Below are 19,510 nucleotides of genomic sequence, written 5' to 3'. Positions count from 1 at the left end.
TATTACGGATGTCAGGTTCAAATGTTCCTCGATGAACAGTTTCCTGGGAAGTAGATTTCCTGCCATGGCCCAGTGGAATGGCCACCAATGTCTCCGGATCTCACTCCCTTGGACTTCTATCTCGGAGGCCATTTAAAGGCTATGGTGTACTCTGTGAGCACCGGAAAAAAAATAATACAGGAGGCCTGTGGTAGCATTTCTTCTGCAGTATTGCTCTTGGTGTGTCAAGAGTTGGAGAGGAGAATCGTCTAGACAATTGTTGTTGCTCTATGTCACAAACATGTCAATAACTTGATAATGAATAAAGCTATGTTTAAAGTTTTTTCTTGTGCAATTCTCTGTGTTTGAGGTGTCACATGACCCCCCCTTCCCATAAAAAAAGTAAAGTTGAATCCAAAATTGCGGCTTTGCAGATGGCCGCCATGGCTGTCACTCAGCCTCAAATGTTTGCCCCCACTCCCCTGTACTAATATGCCACAAATGGTAAGGTGATATCAGCAACCACTTCCATTTTATCTGGGTGTTTCCATACTTATGGCCCACCCTGAACACTATGGTAACAGTAATGCTTCTAGATTTCAGACATAAAATTATAGAAAATAGGCTCATTGAGTTTTTAATTTATTTTTACCCTTTTACTGTAAGATACTGGAGTCTTTAAAGGGTTAAAATTGTGTTATAATCCATATAACTGATAACTAAAATACACCATTAAGGCTCTGTTAAAGGAACACCCTGGGCAAAACTGATGCCGTGTATCATCCCTTGTGCAGGACATATGAGGCTGGAGCATGTCACAAAAATTCTCTTATTGCTCTGTAACCACCTTCTAAGATGCATATACACACTAGATTAGTTTTACGTGGAGTATACCTTTAAGATGATTCAGACATCATTGCTATTTGCAGAAAGCCATCCCAATTCGGCCCCAACAGCTTTGCACTGTGAATATGTTGAGCTGTACTGTTACATAACTAACTAGATCTTTACCACTTAGTAGTCCCAAAAATCAGTGTGGCAATGAAGTGTACACAGATCCTTGTAATCCATATGGAGTTCACAGTGGAAGCCATTGGTCCTTTAGTTGTAAGGACCCTTACACCTGTGTCTGAGTGACAGAAGCCCGTCCTGGGGGTTCTTACTATTCTATGTTGTCGTAAACCCTCATAACATCTGGCTGGTCTTTGATCAGTTCCATGAGTTTGAAGACCCTTTCTTTGTCAGTGTCAGAGACTTGTACAGTAATGTTGGGCAAATACTCTGGACCGGAGGAGATAGGCACTAATCCCAAGGAGCTGAGCTGGCTGCGAACATCTCGCAGTGAGGATAGATCACAGATATACTGCAAGGAAAGAATATTAATTAATCATGTAAAGAAGTAAGATCACCTATTAATTCTATAAGCATGAACAAGATTAACACAAAGATGCACCTCACTTGTCCACTGGTGTAAATCAGCCATGTTTGTAAAATTTTGTATAGCCCCTCTAAGGCTACATGCACACTACAGGGTCCGCGATCAGGTGCGAGCTGCGGAATCCGCAACAGGTTTTCTGTAGCAATTCCGTAGTGTGCATGTACCCTAATGGTGTATGTCCTAACACTGAATTCCTAGTATGATGTTCCCCAATCTATGACACCCCAGCTATTGAAAAACTACAACTCTCATCGTAACCTGGAGATGAGGGGTTAAAGTTGTGCACCAGTTGGAGTCCACAGGTTGGGGCTGCTATGGGATTTTCAGAGTCTTCTTTAAAAAAAAAACAAAAAAAAAAACACCATGGGACAAGTCTGGGAATGAGTGATCTCCTTTCATTACTTTTCCTATTGACAGACTGCTCCATCCATCATTTATGTTCCTCATATGAGTCTTCATTCTATTTGGCTTCTGTCCTATTCATGTACATCTGTATCCTCTCTTCAAGACGTCTTGTGTTCTCACCTTGAAGACATCCTTCTCCTTCTCCTCCTCCTCATCCTGCACCTCTTGCACATCCTCAGCTCCGGCTTGTATCGCCAAGTCAAGAGCCCGCTCCATCAGCACAGGTTTGCCATCGCTGTCCTGGGTCTGGACGGTCACTACTCCCTTTTTGGTAAAACAATGCAACGCATCAGTGTGGGCTCCTCTGTAAACCATAAAGAAAAGAGAACATTTTTGTTTCAATGTAAAAACTCGAGAAGAATTAATATCGATAATAGAGGTCGGATAGTGTGGCATGGATCAGTACTGCAAAGTCTTCTAAGTACTATGAGGAATGGGGAAAAACTTTTTTTTGTCTAAGAGGCTAGGCTAGTGCAGTGATGTCAAGCCAAATGCAAAACTACATTTCCCATCAATTCCAAGCATGATGGGAATTGTTTTGCAACAGCTGTAGGGCAACATGTTTGATGATAAACTTGTTGTCCATGGTCTTTTCTAAAAAAAAAAAAAAAAATTGCCATTATCTTTGATCATTGCTTCGAAAACACTGACCCATTTTGTTGAGCAGGCTCCTGAGATCGGCAAAAGAGCGATTGGTGTTATCAGTCAAGAGTTCAATGATGAGGAAACATCCACCGGGCCCTCTGGCCTCATACAGCGCATAGGATGTGGGTTTAGATTTATCCTGAAGGGTAAAAAAGAAAATTCAATGATCAGACAATCATCCAAGTCTTATTATTCCAGCTATAACTACTACTTAGATGCCATCATGTCCAGGGAGACTGACCTAACCTAAAAGAGAGATGAAGACGGCCATAGAAAGTAATGCAAAGTACTGTGGCTTTACAGGAGAAGTGATGTGGGGTGGTCTGCCCGAACTCACTGTCGCGTCTTTACACATGGCTCTGTTCACATCTACAGTGTTGCTTCCATTGATAATGAATGCCATGGAGTTCTACTGTACCAGCTGCACAATAAAGCCTAGTGGACTCCAACGTTACATAATGCGGTCTGTCAGGCTTTGCAGTGTGCAGCACTATTTCTTTTTCATTAGATATGATGGAACAGACCATAACTGCCCTCCATTTAAAGTGTCCCTGTCACTTTAAAACTTTTAATACGGCCAAGTGTGGAAGCTGGGAGTAATGCAAGAGATGGTCTCCAAAGACTTACAATGGAGCCCGTCTTCCGCAGCAACATGAAAGGCAGCAGGTTGGGGAGTGAAGAGCCTAACTCAGAACTTCTTCTAGTCCTTTCAATCAGTAAATTCACCTTGGATTAAAACTTTAGACATTTGAAAAGTTTCTTAAAGTGACGGTGCCCATTTAAAGAGGTTTCCAAGATTACAAAAAACACAACTACTTTCTTGCAAAAACAGCACCACCCCTGCCCTCAGGTTGTGTTTGGTATAGCAATTTAGCTCTATTCACTTAAATAGAACTCAGCTGCAACACCACCAGCAAGTGGCCATGTTTTTCTTAGATTGGATAACCCCTTTAACCCCTTAACGACCGTGGGCGTAAGTGTACGCCCCCAAAACCCGTGCCTTAGGCTAGGTTCACACTGCGTTTTCAGCATCCGTTTAACGCATCCGTTTTTGAAAAAAACGCATAAAAAACGGATTGCAAAAAAACGGATTCATTTGTGTGCATCCGTTTTTCCATTGACTTCCATTATAAAAAAAAACGGATCCGTTTTTTTTGACGGACCAAAACGGACAAAAAAACGTTGCTGACCCTATTTTTCTGGACGTTAAAAAAAACGGATCCGTTAAACGGATGCTGAAAACGCAGTGTGAACCTAGCCTTAACGCAAACGGGCGTACATTTACGCCCGCGGTTTCCCCGATCGCTGCGTGTACACACGCAGCGATCGGGGAAGATGGCCTGCTATAATGTATAGCAGGCCATCCCTGCTTGTCGGCACGGGGGGTGATTAACCCCTCCCGTGCTGACGATCGCCGCTATTAGCTGATCAATTCAGATCAGCATATGGCGGCGATCTGCAGCTTTCCGGGTCATCGGTGACCCGATGGCCCGGGAAGCAATGGCGGTCGGTGCTGTCCGAGGACGACACCGACCGCCATTACTGTTAAAAGTAACGGTGGCCACGGTGCCACGTCCCGATCACGGCGATATAAGTACCCCATGAAAGGGTTAAATACCTGCTGTGGACACCTCAGCTAGGTAGCTGAGGTGTCCAGAGCAGGTATTGACCCATACTCACCGGATCCAGCGTCCCGATCGCGTCTTCCGAGTTCCGAACGCGTCCTCGTCTTCGTCGGCGTCTTCGTCTTTTTCCGGCGGTCCCCATCGGTAATCATCGGCTCCAGCGTCGTCAAACTTAGGCTTTTTCCGGAATTGGCGTTCTACTGCCCCCTAGTGGCTGATAAGTGTATATAATACACATATCAGTAACTATAGGGTTGAAGAAAGATTTTATTTTTATTTTTTTTTCCCAATTTTTTTTTTTTTCTATTTTCCGCACCCTATCACCGCTGAGTGCTGATTAGCATCGCACGTAAGTGCGCCGCTGATCAGCAACTCCTCCTTTTTGGCGTAGAGTGTTTTTTTCCTATATCCTACAGCCACGGTCTGCTTATAAGTGCCGCACATAAGTGCGGCATTTATCAGCAACTCCTTTCTTGGCGTAGTTTTTTTTTATATACTTAATGTTAAAAAAACATGTAAAAAACACCATTACACTACACGGAATAAAGTTTTACACTACATACCCCATATACCAATCCCCGTATAAAGATGGCCCCCAGGGTGTTTTCGGTGTCGGACGCATACGCTATTATTGCCTCCGACACCGAAACAGCCAGTGAGGATGAATGGGGGGTCCTTCGTTCCTCCATTCATCCTCATCCTCATCATCCAATGACGTATCTGGGGGTAGCGTAGCGTACGCTGCCCCCCAGACATGTCTTTTCCGCCAGTACCGTCCCAATAAGAGATCACGGTATGGCGTGAAATTCTACAAACTCTGTGAGAGTACCTCAGGGTACACTTACAGATTTAGGGTAGGTGCACACTGCGGAATGGAGAAGGATAACCCTTTGTGCATTCCGCAGCTAGCACCCACCGGCAGACTGATGCGGGCACGCGTCTCCACCCGTGTCATAGACTCCATGTTATGCTTGGGTGGATTCCATCGTCCGTCCAAAGAATGAACACATTTGACGGAGAGCGGAATCCGCCCGTGCATAGAATGGAGTCTATGACACGGACGGAGACGCGCGCCCGCATCAGTCTGCCGGTGGGTGCCAGCTGCGGAATGCACAAAGGGTTATCCTTCGCCATTCCGCAGTGTGCACGTGCACTTAAAGTGTATGAAGGAAGGGACACCCAAATCCAGCCCCAATATGCCCCCCCCCCATCCTCGGAGTTAGTGGGGAGATCATTCGGGAACTGATCTTCCCACTGCTGGATAAAGGTTACCACCTGTACGGGGATAACTTTTATACCAGCACCCTCTCTTCCGGTCCCTCGCTGCCCTGTAGCTTGCGGCACGATCCGAACATATCAGAAGTAGTAATAGCGCCCTAATATTAGCAGCCATGGAGCGGACCCAGCGCTTCTGGATATGAAGGATCGCCCCGTATCGCACCAGGACAACATTTTCCAGGTGACGTCCCCCACACTGGAAAACAGGAGACCCCAGAAGAAGTGCAGAGTGTGGTGTAACAGGGGGATCAGGAAGGACAACATTTTCCAGTGTATGCAAAAGAACACTGCAGAGACACCATCACATGTCTCGACGTCAGTGAACTAGCCAGACCTTCCCTCCGGGAAGGAACAACCAAGCCAAAGCGATCTCCAGTCAAGGAAACCACATCAGCAAGGTATCCATCCACAGACAGCTGTTTCAGGGTTTTTGCCCCTCATCAGTGTGGAGTAGGTTTCTGGCTAGTGGGAGCAATGACTAGTATGTGCATGCAAAAGGACGCTGGTTGACCTCAAGGAGATCAACCAAAACACCGCAGAGACACCATCACGTGTCTCAACGTCAGTGTATTCTAGAACATTGCCCCCTGGGAAATCGAATATGCAAAAGAACACTGCAGAGACACCATCACATGTCTCGACGTCAGTGAACTAGCCAGACCTTCCCTCCGGGAAGGAACAACCAAGCCAAAGCGTTCTCCAGTCAAGGAAACCACCTCAGCAAGGTATCCATCCACAGACAGCTGTTTCAGGGTTTTTGCCCCTCATCAGTGTGGAGTAGGTTTCTGGCTAGTGGGAGCAATGACTAGTATGTGCATGCAAAAGGACGCTGGTTGACCTCAAGGAGATCAACCAAAACACCGCAGAGACACCATCACGTGTCTCAACGTCAGTGTATTCTAGAACATTGCCCCCTGGGAAATCGAATATGCAAAAGAACACTGCAGAGACACCATCACATGTCTCGACGTCAGTGAACTAGCCAGACCTTCCCTCCGGGAAGGAACAACCAAGCCAAAGCGTTCTCCAGTCAAGGAAACCACCTCAGCAAGGTATCCATCCACAGACAGCTGTTTCAGGGTTTTTGCCCCTCATCAGTGTGGAGTAGGTTTCTGGCTAGTGGGAGCAATGACTAGTATGTGCATGCAAAAGGACGCTGGTTGACCTCAAGGAGATCAACCAAAACACCGCAGAGACACCATCACGTGTCTCAACGTCAGTGTATTCTAGAACATTGCCCCCTGGGAAATCGAATATGCAAAAGAACACTGCAGAGACACCATCACATGTCTCGACGTCAGTGAACTAGCCAGACCTTCCCTCCGGGAAGGAACAACCAAGCCAAAGCGTTCTCCAGTCAAGGAAACCACCTCAGCAAGGTATCCATCCACAGACAGCTGTTTCAGGGTTTTTGCCCCTCATCAGTGTGGAGTAGGTTTCTGGCTAGTGGGAGCAATGACTAGTATGTGCATGCAAAAGGACGCTGGTTGACCTCAAGGAGATCAACCAAAACACCGCAGAGACACCATCACGTGTCTCAACGTCAGTGTATTCTAGAACATTGCCCCCTGGGAAATCGAATATGCAAAAGAACACTGCAGAGACACCATCACATGTCTCGACGTCAGTGAACTAGCCAGACCTTCCCTCCGGGAAGGAACAACCAAGCCAAAGCGTTCTCCAGTCAAGGAAACCACCTCAGCAAGGTATCCATCCACAGACAGCTGTTTCAGGGTTTTTGCCCCTCGTCAGTGTGGAGTAGGTTTCTGGCTAGTGGGAGCAATGACTAGTATGTGCATGCAAAAGGACGCTGGTTGACCTCAAGGAGATCAACCAAAACACCGCAGAGACACCATCACGTGTCTCAACGTCAGTGTATTCTAGAACATTGCCCCCTGGGAAATCGAATATGCAAAAGAACACTGCAGAGACACCATCACATGTCTCGACGTCAGTGAACTAGCCAGACCTTCCCTCCGGGAAGGAACAACCAAGCCAAAGCGTTCTCCAGTCAAGGAAACCACCTCAGCAAGGTATCCATCCACAGACAGCTGTTTCAGGGTTTTTGCCCCTCATCAGTGTGGAGTAGGTTTCTGGCTAGTGGGAGCAATGACTAGTATGTGCATGCAAAAGGACGCTGGTTGACCTCAAGGAGATCAACCAAAACACCGCAGAGGCACCATCACGTGTCTCAACGTCAGTGTATTCTAGAACATTGCCCCCTGGGAAATCGAATATGCAAAAGAACACTGCAGAGACACCATCACATGTCTCGACGTCAGTGAACTAGCCAGACCTTCCCTCCGGGAAGGAACAACCAAGCCAAAGCGTTCTCCAGTCAAGGAAACCACCTCAGCAAGGTATCCATCCACAGACAGCTGTTTCAGGGTTTTTGCCCCTCATCAGTGTGGAGTAGGTTTCTGGCTAGTGGGAGCAATGACTAGTATGTGCATGCAAAAGGACGCTGGTTGACCTCAAGGAGATCAACCAAAACACCGCAGAGACACCATCACGTGTCTCAACGTCAGTGTATTCTAGAACATTGCCCCCTGGGAAATCGAATATGCAAAAGAACACTGCAGAGACACCATCACATGTCTCGACGTCAGTGAACTAGCCAGACCTTCCCTCCGGGAAGGAACAACCAAGCCAAAGCGTTCTCCAGTCAAGGAAACCACCTCAGCAAGGTATCCATCCACAGACAGCTGTTTCAGGGTTTTTGCCCCTCATCAGTGTGGAGTAGGTTTCTGGCTAGTGGGAGCAATGACTAGTATGTGCATGCAAAAGGACGCTGGTTGACCTCAAGGAGATCAACCAAAACACCGCAGAGACACCATCACGTGTCTCAACGTCAGTGTATTCTAGAACATTGCCCCATGGGAAATCGAATATGCAAAAGAACACTGCAGAGACACCATCACATGTCTCGACGTCAGTGAACTAGCCAGACCTTCCCTCCGGGAAGGAACAACCAAGCCAAAGCGTTCTCCAGTCAAGGAAACCACCTCAGCAAGGTATCCATCCACAGACAGCTGTTTCAGGGTTTTTGCCCCTCATCAGTGTGGAGTAGGTTTCTGGCTAGTGGGAGCAATGACTAGTATGTGCATGCAAAAGGACGCTGGTTGACCTCAAGGAGATCAACCAAAACACCGCAGAGACACCATCACGTGTCTCAACGTCAGTGTATTCTAGAACATTGCCCCCTGGGAAATCGAATATGCAAAAGAACACTGCAGAGACACCATCACATGTCTCGACGTCAGTGAACTAGCCAGACCTTCCCTCCGGGAAGGAACAACCAAGCCAAAGCGTTCTCCAGTCAAGGAAACCACCTCAGCAAGGTATCCATCCACAGACAGCTGTTTCAGGGTTTTTGCCCCTCATCAGTGTGGAGTAGGTTTCTGGCTAGTGGGAGCAATGACTAGTATGTGCATGCAAAAGGACGCTGGTTGACCTCAAGGAGATCAACCAAAACACCGCAGAGACACCATCACGTGTCTCAACGTCAGTGTATTCTAGAACATTGCCCCCTGGGAAATCGAATATGCAAAAGAACACTGCAGAGACACCATCACATGTCTCGACGTGTCTCTTTTGCATATTCGATTTCCCAGGGGGCAATGTTCTAGAATACACTGACGTTGAGACACGTGATGGTGTCTCTGCGGTGTTTTGGTTGATCTCCTTGAGGTCAACCAGCGTCCTTTTGCATGCACATACTAGTCATTGCTCCCACTAGCCAGAAACCTACTCCACACTGATGAGGGGCAAAAAACCCTGAAACAGCTGTCTGTGGATGGATACCTTGCTGAGGTGGTTTCCTTGACTGGAGAACGCTTTGGCTTGGTTGTTCCTTCCCGGAGGGAAGGTCTGGCTAGTTCACTGACGTCGAGACATGTGATGGTGTCTCTGCAGTGTTCTTTTGCTTATTCGATTTCCCAGGGGGCAATGTTCTAGAATACACTGACGTTGAGACACGTGATGGTGTCTCTGCGGTGTTTTGGTTGATCTCCTTGAGGTCAACCAGCGTCCTTTTGCATGCACATACTAGTCATTGCTCCCACTAGCCAGAAACCTACTCCACACTGATGAGGGGCAAAAACCCTGAAACAGCTGTCTGTGGATGGATACCTTGCTGAGGTGGTTTCCTTGACTGGAGAACGCTTTGGCTTGGTTGTTCCTTCCCGGAGGGAAGGTCTGGCTAGTTCACTGACGTCGAGACATGTGATGGTGTCTCTGCAGTGTTATTTTGCATATTCGATTTCCCAGGGGGCAATGTTCTAGAATACACTGACGTTGAGACACGTGATGGTGTCTCTGCGGTGTTTTGGTTGATCTCCCTTGAGGTCAACCAGCGTCCTTTTGCATGCACATACTAGTCATTGCTCCCACTAGCCAGAAACCTACTCCACACTGATGAGGGGCAAAAACCCTGAAACAGCTGTCTGTGGATGGATACCTTGCTGAGGTGGTTTCCTTGACTGGAGAACGCTTTGGCTTGGTTGTTCCTTCCCGGAGGGAAGGTCTGGCTAGTTCACTGACGTCGAGACATGTGATGGTGTCTCTGCAGTGTTCTTTTGCATATTCGATTTCCCAGGGGGCAATGTTCTAGAATACACTGACGTTGAGACACGTGATGGTGTCTCTGCGGTGTTTTGGTTGATCTCCTTGAGGTCAACCAGCGTCCTTTTGCATGCACATACTAGTCATTGCTCCCACTAGCCAGAAACCTACTCCACACTGATGAGGGGCAAAAACCCTGAAACAGCTGTCTGTGGATGGATACCTTGCTGAGGTGGTTTCCTTGACTGGAGAACGCTTTGGCTTGGTTGTTCCTTCCCGGAGGGAAGGTCTGGCTAGTTCACTGACGTCGAGACATGTGATGGTGTCTCTGCAGTGTTCTTTTGCATATTCGATTTCCCAGGGGGCAATGTTCTAGAATACACTGACGTTGAGACACGTGATGGTGTCTCTGCGGTGTTTTGGTTTATCTCCTTGAGGTCAACCAGCGTCCTTTTGCATGCACATACTAGTCATTGCTCCCACTAGCCAGAAACCTACTCCACACTGATGAGGGGCAAAAACCCCTGAAACAGCTGTCTGTGGATGGATACCTTGCTGAGGTGGTTTCCTTGACTGGAGAACGCTTTGGCTTGGTTGTTCCTTCCCGGAGGGAAGGTCTGGCTAGTTCACTGACGTCGAGACATGTGATGGTGTCTCTGCAGTGTTCTTTTGCATATTCGATTTCCCAGGGGGCAATGTTCTAGAATACACTGACGTTGAGACACGTGATGGTGTCTCTGCGGTGTTTTGGTTGATCTCCCTTGAGGTCAACCAGCGTCCTTTTGCATGCACATACTAGTCATTGCTCCCACTAGCCAGAAACCTACTCCACACTGATGAGGGGCAAAAACCCGAAACAGCTGTCTGTGGATGGATACCTTGCTGAGGTGGTTTCCTTGACTGGAGAACGCTTTGGCTTGGTTGTTCCTTCCCGGAGGGAAGGTCTGGCTAGTTCACTGACGTCGAGACATGTGATGGTGTCTCTGCAGTGTTCTTTTGCATATTCGATTTCCCAGGGGGCAATGTTCTAGAATACACTGACGTTGAGACACGTGATGGTGTCTCTGCGGTGTTTTGGTTGATCTCCTTGAGGTCAACCAGCGTCCTTTTGCATGCACATACTAGTCATTGCTCCCACTAGCCAGAAACCTACTCCACACTGATGAGGGGCAAAAACCCTGAAACAGCTGTCTGTGGATGGATACCTTGCTGAGGTGGTTTCCTTGACTGGAGAACGCTTTGGCTTGGTTGTTCCTTCCCGGAGGGAAGGTCTGGCTAGTTCACTGACGTCGAGACATGTGATGGTGTCTCTGCAGTGTTCTTTTGCATATTCGATTTCCCAGGGGGCAATGTTCTAGAATACACTGACGTTGAGACACGTGATGGTGTCTCTGCGGTGTTTTGGTTTATCTCCTTGAGGTCAACCAGCGTCCTTTTGCATGCACATACTAGTCATTGCTCCCACTAGCCAGAAACCTACTCCACACTGATGAGGGGCAAAAACCCTGAAACAGCTGTCTGTGGATGGATACCTTGCTGAGGTGGTTTCCTTGACTGGAGAACGCTTTGGCTTGGTTGTTCCTTCCCGGAGGGAAGGTCTGGCTAGTTCACTGACGTCGAGACATGTGATGGTGTCTCTGCAGTGTTCTTTTGCATATTCGATTTCCCAGGGGGCAATGTTCTAGAATACACTGACGTTGAGACACGTGATGGTGTCTCTGCGGTGTTTTGGTTGATCTCCCTTGAGGTCAACCAGCGTCCTTTTGCATGCACATACTAGTCATTGCTCCCACTAGCCAGAAACCTACTCCACACTGATGAGGGGCAAAAACCCTGAAACAGCTGTCTGTGGATGGATACCTTGCTGAGGTGGTTTCCTTGACTGGAGAACGCTTTGGCTTGGTTGTTCCTTCCCGGAGGGAAGGTCTGGCTAGTTCACTGACGTCGAGACATGTGATGGTGTCTCTGCAGTGTTCTTTTGCTTATTCGATTTCCCAGGGGGCAATGTTCTAGAATACACTGACGTTGAGACACGTGATGGTGTCTCTGCGGTGTTTTGGTTGATCTCCTGAGGTCAACCAGCGTCCTTTTGCATGCACATACTAGTCATTGCTCCCACTAGCCAGAAACCTACTCCACACTGATGAGGGGCAAAAACCCTGAAACAGCTGTCTGTGGATGGATACCTTGCTGAGGTGGTTTCCTTGACTGGAGAACGCTTTGGCTTGGTTGTTCCTTCCCGGAGGGAAGGTCTGGCTAGTTCACTGACGTCGAGACATGTGATGGTGTCTCTGCAGTGTTATTTTGCATATTCGATTTCCCAGGGGGCAATGTTCTAGAATACACTGACGTTGAGACACGTGATGGTGTCTCTGCGGTGTTTTGGTTGATCTCCTTGAGGTCAACCAGCGTCCTTTTGCATGCACATACTAGTCATTGCTCCCACTAGCCAGAAACCTACTCCACACTGATGAGGGGCAAAAACCCTGAAACAGCTGTCTGTGGATGGATACCTTGCTGAGGTGGTTTCCTTGACTGGAGAACGCTTTGGCTTGGTTGTTCCTTCCCGGAGGGAAGGTCTGGCTAGTTCACTGACGTCGAGACATGTGATGGTGTCTCTGCAGTGTTCTTTTGCATATTCGATTTCCCAGGGGGCAATGTTCTAGAATACACTGACGTTGAGACACGTGATGGTGTCTCTGCGGTGTTTTGGTTGATCTCCTTGAGGTCAACCAGCGTCCTTTGCATGCACATACTAGTCATTGCTCCCACTAGCCAGAAACCTACTCCACACTGATGAGGGGCAAAAACCCTGAAACAGCTGTCTGTGGATGGATACCTTGCTGAGGTGGTTTCCTTGACTGGAGAACGCTTTGGCTTGGTTGTTCCTTCCCGGAGGGAAGGTCTGGCTAGTTCACTGACGTCGAGACATGTGATGGTGTCTCTGCAGTGTTCTTTTGCTTATTCGATTTCCCAGGGGGCAATGTTCTAGAATACACTGACGTTGAGACACGTGATGGTGTCTCTGCGGTGTTTTGGTTGATCTCCTTGAGGTCAACCAGCGTCCTTTTGCATGCACATACTAGTCATTGCTCCCACTAGCCAGAAACCTACTCCACACTGATGAGGGGCAAAAACCCTGAAACAGCTGTCTGTGGATGGATACCTTGCTGAGGTGGTTTCCTTGACTGGAGAACGCTTTGGCTTGGTTGTTCCTTCCCGGAGGGAAGGTCTGGCTAGTTCACTGACGTCGAGACATGTGATGGTGTCTCTGCAGTGTTCTTTTGCATATTCGATTTCCCAGGGGGCAATGTTCTAGAATACACTGACGTTGAGACACGTGATGGTGTCTCTGCGGTGTTTTGGTTGATCTCCTTGAGGTCAACCAGCGTCCTTTAACATTTTCCAGTGTGACACCTGTCCTGATCACCCCGGCCTCTGCATACTGGATCGCTCCAAGGCGTACCACACGTCATTGGGGTTCTACATTATCTAAATTCTGTCCCTTATTCCTATTTCAGGGGTCACGTTGATCCGGGGATTATTCTGATCGCCATTATGGAGTCGGGAAGGAATTTTTTCCCTGTGATGAGGCTACTGTCGTCTGCCTTACGAGGGTTTTTTGCCTTCCTCTGGATCAACACAGGTTGAATTTGATGGACACCTGTCATTTTCAACCTTATAAACTAATAATTGTCCTAATACCCCCAAATAAATTAAAATTGTCCCTTTTTCCCCAGCTAAATAGGTATGGCCGCCATTCCCATTAGAGGATGCCATGATGCAATTACAAAGCCTCTGTGCGGCCAGGACAGTAGAAACCCCCGACAAGTGACCCCATTCTGGAAACTACACCCCATAAGGAATCTAACAAGGGGGGCAGTGGGGATATGGCCCCCTGGTGACGGCCACATTTGGGACGTGAAAATAAAAAATACAATTTTTTTCATTTTCACGGCACATGTTCTACATATGTGCCTGTTACCAGTGGGGTCCATATGCTCACTGCACCCCTTGTTAGATTCCTTATGGGGTGTAGTTTCCAGAATGGGGTCACTTGTGGGGGGTTTCTACTGTCCTGGCAGCACAGGAGCTTTGTAATTGCGACATGGCCTCCATCCCCCATTCCAGCCTCTAAATGGCGCTCTGTCCCTTTGGTGGCTTGCCCTGTGCCCATATGGCACATTATGTCCACATGTGGGGTATTTTCGTACTCAGGGAAATTACCCTACACGCTTTGCGTTTATTTTCTTTTTTAACCCCTTGTGGAAATGGAAAAAAATCAAGGCTAGACCAACATTTGGTGTAATTTGTTTTAAATTTTTACTCTAAATCATTAATCTTGTCTTGATTTTTTCATTTTCACAAGGGGCTAAAAAAAAACAAAAAAAACACAAAATTTGTAGAGCAATTTCCCCTGAGTACGGAAATACCCCACATGTGGACATAAAGCGCCATGCGGGTGCAGGGTAAGCCTCCGAAGGGAAGGAGCGCCATTTGGTTTTTTGAGGCTGGATTTGGCTAGAATGAATTTCGAGGGGCCATGTTGCATTTAAAAGGCCCCTGTGTTGCCAAGACAGTTGAAACCCCCCACAAGTGACCCCATTATGGAAACTACACCCCTCAGGGAATGTAACAAGGGGTGTAGTGAGCATATGGACCCCACTGGTGACGGGCACAAATATGGAACAATGTGGCGTGAAAATGAAATATTAAATTTTTTACACTATAATGTTGGTCTAGCCTTGAATTTATCATTTTCACAAGGGGTAAAAAGAGAAAAAAACACACAAAATGTTTAGAGCAATTTCCCCCGAGTCCGTAAATACCCCACATGTGGACATAAAGCGCCATGTGGGTGCAGGGCAAGCCTCTCAAGGGAAGGAGCGCCATTTGGATTTTGGAGGTTGGATTTGGCTAGAATGGATGATGAACGCCATGTCGCATTTACAGAGCCCTCGTGCTGCCAGGACAGTGGAAACCCAACACAAGTGACCCCATTCTGGAAACTACACACCTTAAGGAATCTAACAAGGGGTGCAATGAGGATATGGACCCCTTGATGACGGGCACATTTGTGCCGTGAAAGTGAAAAAATGAAATTTTTCACTTTCACGTCACATTGTTCCACATTTGTGCCCGTCACCAGTGGGGTCCATATGCTCACTGCACCCCTTGTTAGATTCCTTGAGGGGTGTAGTTTCCAGAATGGGGTCACTTGTGGGGGGTTTCCAGTGTTTTGGCAGCACGAGGGCTCTGTAAATGCGACGTGGCCCTTGAAATCCATTCCAGTGAAATCCAGCTTCCAAAGCCAATTGGCGCTCCTTCCCTTTGGAGGCTCGTCCTGCGCCCGCTTGGCACTTTATGTCCACATGTGGAGTATTTCCGTACTCGGGAGAAACTGCACTACATGTTTTGTGTTTTTTTTTTCCTTTTATCCCTTTGTGAAAATGAAAAATTGAAGTCTAGAACAACGTTTAAGTGTAAAAAATACTTTTGTCTTTTTTCACGCCATATTGTTGGGAAAATCTGTGAAGCACCTGTGAGGTTCAGATGCTCACCGCACCCCTAGTTACATTCCTTGAGGGGTGTAGTTTTCTGAATGGTGTCCCTTTAGTGGTGTTTTTTAGGTTTTGGCACCCCAGAGCCTCTGCCAAGCTGAAGTGATACAGTCAGAAATGACCAAATATAACGGAGCCATTGAAATGCACTAGGCGCTCCCTTATATCTGAGACTTGTGGTTGCGTCAAATAGTGCAATAGGGCCACATATGGGGTATTTATATAAACTGCAGAAACGGGGCAATAAATATTGGGGTGCATTTCTCTGGTAATAAGTTATAATTATGAAAAATATTGGATTACAATAAAATCTCTGCACAGAAAATTAAAATTTTCAAATTTCTTATACACTTAGCTTTTATTTCTGTGACTCCCCTAAAGGGTTAAAAAACTTTCTGGATGTGCTTTTGCAGAGTTTAGGGGGTGCAGTTTCTGAAATGGGGTGCTTTGTGGGGCTTTCTAACATACAGGCCCCTCAAATACACTTTAAACCTGAACAGGTCCCTAACAATATCTGATTTTGAAATTTTACTGAAAATTTGGAAATTTGCTGCTAATGTTTTACGCTTACTATTGTCTAAAAAAAATGAAATATAGTTTAATAAATGCCGCCAACATAAAGTAGACATGTTGCTAATGCTATTTAATATATAATTTATGTGGCATAACCATTTTCTGTATAAGCAGAAAAGGTTTAAAGTTGGAAAAATGCATTTTTTTACAATTTTTCACGTTATTTTGTTTTTTTTCATAAAGATTCGTTATAAGTATCGAATCCAATTTACCAGAAATGTGAAGTACAATATGTCACGAGAAAACAATCTCAGAATCAGCCGGATAGGTAAAAGCATCCCGAAGTTATTAATGAATAAAGTGACACAGGTCATATTCATAAAATTTGCTCCGGTCCTTAAGGCCATTTTAGGCCCGGTCCTTAAGGGGTTAAGAACTTGACCTTACCACTTACTATTCGTCTCTTCACCCCTTTCCCTCTACATTACATTTTCACTCCTGGCTCTGGTTTCTTACCGCTCCTTTAATAGCAGCCTCAATAGAAGCTTTCGGCATGTTCCTTTGCCGACCCTGCTCAACCAGTTGGCACAATAGCGAATTGAAGTCAGGGTTGGGTCCCCCTTCTGTAAAGAGAGAACAATAACATCACATTGTGTCTATCTTCCCCCCTCCCAGATAACAGAGCCCTCATCCATACCTCTTACTGCCACTTTGATCATGGTGGTGAGCTTGGCGAAGAGGCGTGCCCTGGCTGCATCCTTAGGACCCTTTATATGCTTCACTTTAGACCATTTATTATGCCCAGCCAAGGCTATGGCAGAGGTGTGAAAACTCCCCCCCAGAGGACCAGCACAACAGAATCGATCCAAAGCTTCATGGCATCCAAACAGTGATCTCCAGAGTCGGCTCTGGTGGGAAACACAGAATCTGCCCAGTGCTAGAGACATAGTGCAGCCACCACCAGCTCACCCTGCGGGCATGAAGGAGAAGAAGTCAGACACTGAAACTCACAATAAGGCACCTGTGTGCCACACAAAAGTTTTCATCACTCTATTTTTAACTCACAAAGTTTGTAAAAGTAATCTACCAATACCCCCAAAACAGTGTGTGCCACCACACGGGCCCCTATAGCAGTGTGTGCCATCCCAAAGGCCCCTATAACAGTGTGTGCCACCCCACGGGCCCTTATAACAGTGTGTGCCACCACACGGGCCCTTATAACAGTGTGTGCCACCCCAAAGGCCCCTATAACAGTGTGTGCCACCCCACGGGCCCCTATAACAGTGTGTGCCACCACACGGGCCCTTATAACAGTGTGTGCCACCCCAAAGGCCGCTATAACAGTGTGTGCCACCCCAAAGGCCCCTATAACAGTGTGTGCCACCCCAAAGGCCCCTATAACAGTGTGTGCCACCCCAAAAGCCGCTATAACAGTGTGTGCCGCCCCAAAGGCCGCTATAACAGTGTGTGCCGCCCCAAAGGCCCCTATAACAGTGTGTGCCGCCCCACGGGCCCCTATAACAGTGTGTGCCGCCCCACGGGCCCCTATAACAGTGTGTGCCGCCCCACGGGCCCCTATAACAGTGTGTGCCGCCCCACGGGCCCCTATAACAGTGTGTGCCGCCACACGGGCCCCTATAACAGTGTGTGCCGCCACACGGGCCCCTATAACAGTGTGTGCCGCCACACGGGCCCCTATAACAGTGTGTGCCGCCCCACGGGCCCCTATAACAGTGTGTGCCGCCCCACGGGCCCCTATAACAGTGTGTGCCGCCCCACGGGCCACTATAACAGTGTGTGCCGCCCCACGGGCCCCTATAACAGTGTGTGCCACCCCACGGGCCCCTATAACAGTGTGTGCCACCCCACGGGCCCCTATAACAGTGTGTGCCACCCCACGGGCCCCTATAACAGTGTGTGCCACCCCACAGGCCCCTATAACAGTGTGTGCCACCCCACGGGCCCCTATAACAGTGTGTGCCACCCCACGGGCCCCTATAACAGTGTGTGCCACCCCACGGGCCCCTATAACAGTGTGTGCCACCCCACGGGCCCCTATAACAGTGTGTGCCACCCCACGGGCCCCTATAACAGTGTGTGCCACCACACGGGCCCCTATAACAGTGTGTGCCACCACACGGGCCCCTATAACAGTGTGTGCCACCCCACGGGCCCCTATAACAGTGTGTGCCACCACACGGGCCCCTATATCAGTGTGTGCCACCACATGGGCCCCTATATCAGTGTGTGCCACCACACGGGCCCCTATATCAGTGTGTGCCGCCACACGGGCCACTATAACAGCGTGTGCCACCCCACGGGACGGGCCCCTATAACAGTGTGTGCCACCCCACGGGCCTCTATAACAGTGTGTGCCACCCCACGGGCCCCTATAACAGTGTGTGCCACCCTACGGGCCCCTATAACAGTGTGTGCCGCCCCACGGGCCCCTATAACAGTGTGTGCCACCACATGGGCCCCTATATCAGTGTGTGCCACCACATGGGCCCCTATATCAGTGTGTGCCACCACATGGGCCCCTATATCAGTGTGTGCCCCTATATCAGTGGGTGTATACCTTTTTTTTTTTATCAGTAACCCCCTTACCACCACTGACCATTTTGCCCCCTACACAATGATGTGGGGTGACACACTACTTCATTAGGTGGTGAAATTATTTCGATGGCACCACAACTGCTCAAACTAAACTCCCATCAACAAGCACCTTTAAATTAGTTACAAGGTCATATTATGCTTAATATCGCCTTTAAATAACCCCAGGTCATGTGACCTCTATACAGACGCTGTACACAGGATTGGCATTGCTGCTATTTGTGAACCCCACACAATATATCACACGCCTGGCATCCGCCATGTGCTGTGTAATACCCGGGCACAGAGGGCACTGACCTCCCTGATCACATCTTCCAACGCCCGTTCTCTCCCCTTGCTTTGCTGAGAACAGCCGGTGTGCGGCTCACATAGGGGGAAGTGTGCAGCCGCTGCACAGTTCCGTCGGGATACAAGCGCCATATAGTTTAGTTCCGCTTGTGCAGAGAGCGCCACTCTCCTTCTGTAGCTGCTGGGTCCCGTTTAGGTGTGACACACGGTGTGGTTTTACCATCTAGGTGTTACTCTGTTTTACGATTTATTTATTTTTTTGTTAGAAATACTACCCCCCAAAGAGAGGTGCCCCCAATGACAGCAACTAGTCAGAGTGCCCTGGAGAAGGTGACAGCAAGAGTCCTAAAAAGGGTGACTATACAGGGTGCCTCCCACAGTGACAACCAGAGACCACCACCATAATATTAAAAATTGTGACCAAAAATACTGCGTGGTAACATAGCGTAAGGCAATATTCACACTACGTATATTTTCAATAAATAACGGCCGTTGTTGCAGACTGCAAAACCGGCCGCTATTTATTGACAATGTAGGTTGACATTTTTTGTCCATGGAACAACAGCCACAGTGTATACACTCTGTAAACACTGCGTCCGCTG

General features: G+C 47.9%; 1 protein-coding gene across 1 annotated transcript; it reads right to left on the bottom strand.

Annotated features, from left to right (window-relative positions):
* Positions 1-600: 600 nt before the first annotated feature.
* Positions 601-19,006, bottom strand: LOC138780792 (translational activator of cytochrome c oxidase 1-like). The gene is made up of 6 exons (XM_069956716.1): positions 18,918-19,006; positions 16,705-16,977; positions 16,524-16,630; positions 2,468-2,606; positions 1,943-2,121; positions 601-1,342 (listed from the first exon to the last, which is right to left on the bottom strand). Exons 2-6 carry the CDS (start codon positions 16,952-16,954, stop codon positions 1,142-1,144), a joined length of 876 nt encoding a protein of 291 aa, XP_069812817.1. The 5' UTR covers positions 16,955-16,977; positions 18,918-19,006; the 3' UTR covers positions 601-1,141.
* Between the last annotated feature and the right edge of the window lie 504 nt (positions 19,007-19,510).

The sequence above is a fragment of the Dendropsophus ebraccatus genome, unplaced genomic scaffold (genome assembly GCF_027789765.1).
Source record: "Dendropsophus ebraccatus isolate aDenEbr1 unplaced genomic scaffold, aDenEbr1.pat pat_scaffold_849_ctg1, whole genome shotgun sequence".
NCBI classification, from domain to species: Eukaryota; Metazoa; Chordata; class Amphibia; order Anura; family Hylidae; genus Dendropsophus; species Dendropsophus ebraccatus.
This window is presented reverse-complemented; position numbering and strand designations above follow the sequence as displayed.

What these genes read in the sequence shown, in the direction of transcription:
- LOC138780792 (XM_069956716.1), bottom strand. Translation starts at nt 16,954, where the DNA reads ATGTCTCTAGCACTGGGCAGATTCTGTGTTTCCCACCAGAGCCGACTC. An exon ending in AGGCTGCTATTAAAGGAGCG is followed by an intron (nt 2,607 to 16,523) that starts GTAAGAAACCAG and finishes TTTACCCTTCAG; the next exon opens with GATAAATCTAAACCCACATC. An exon ending in GCTCAACAAAATGGGTCAGT is followed by an intron (nt 2,122 to 2,467) that starts GTTTTCGAAGCA and finishes TTTACAGAGGAG; the next exon opens with CCCACACTGATGCGTTGCAT.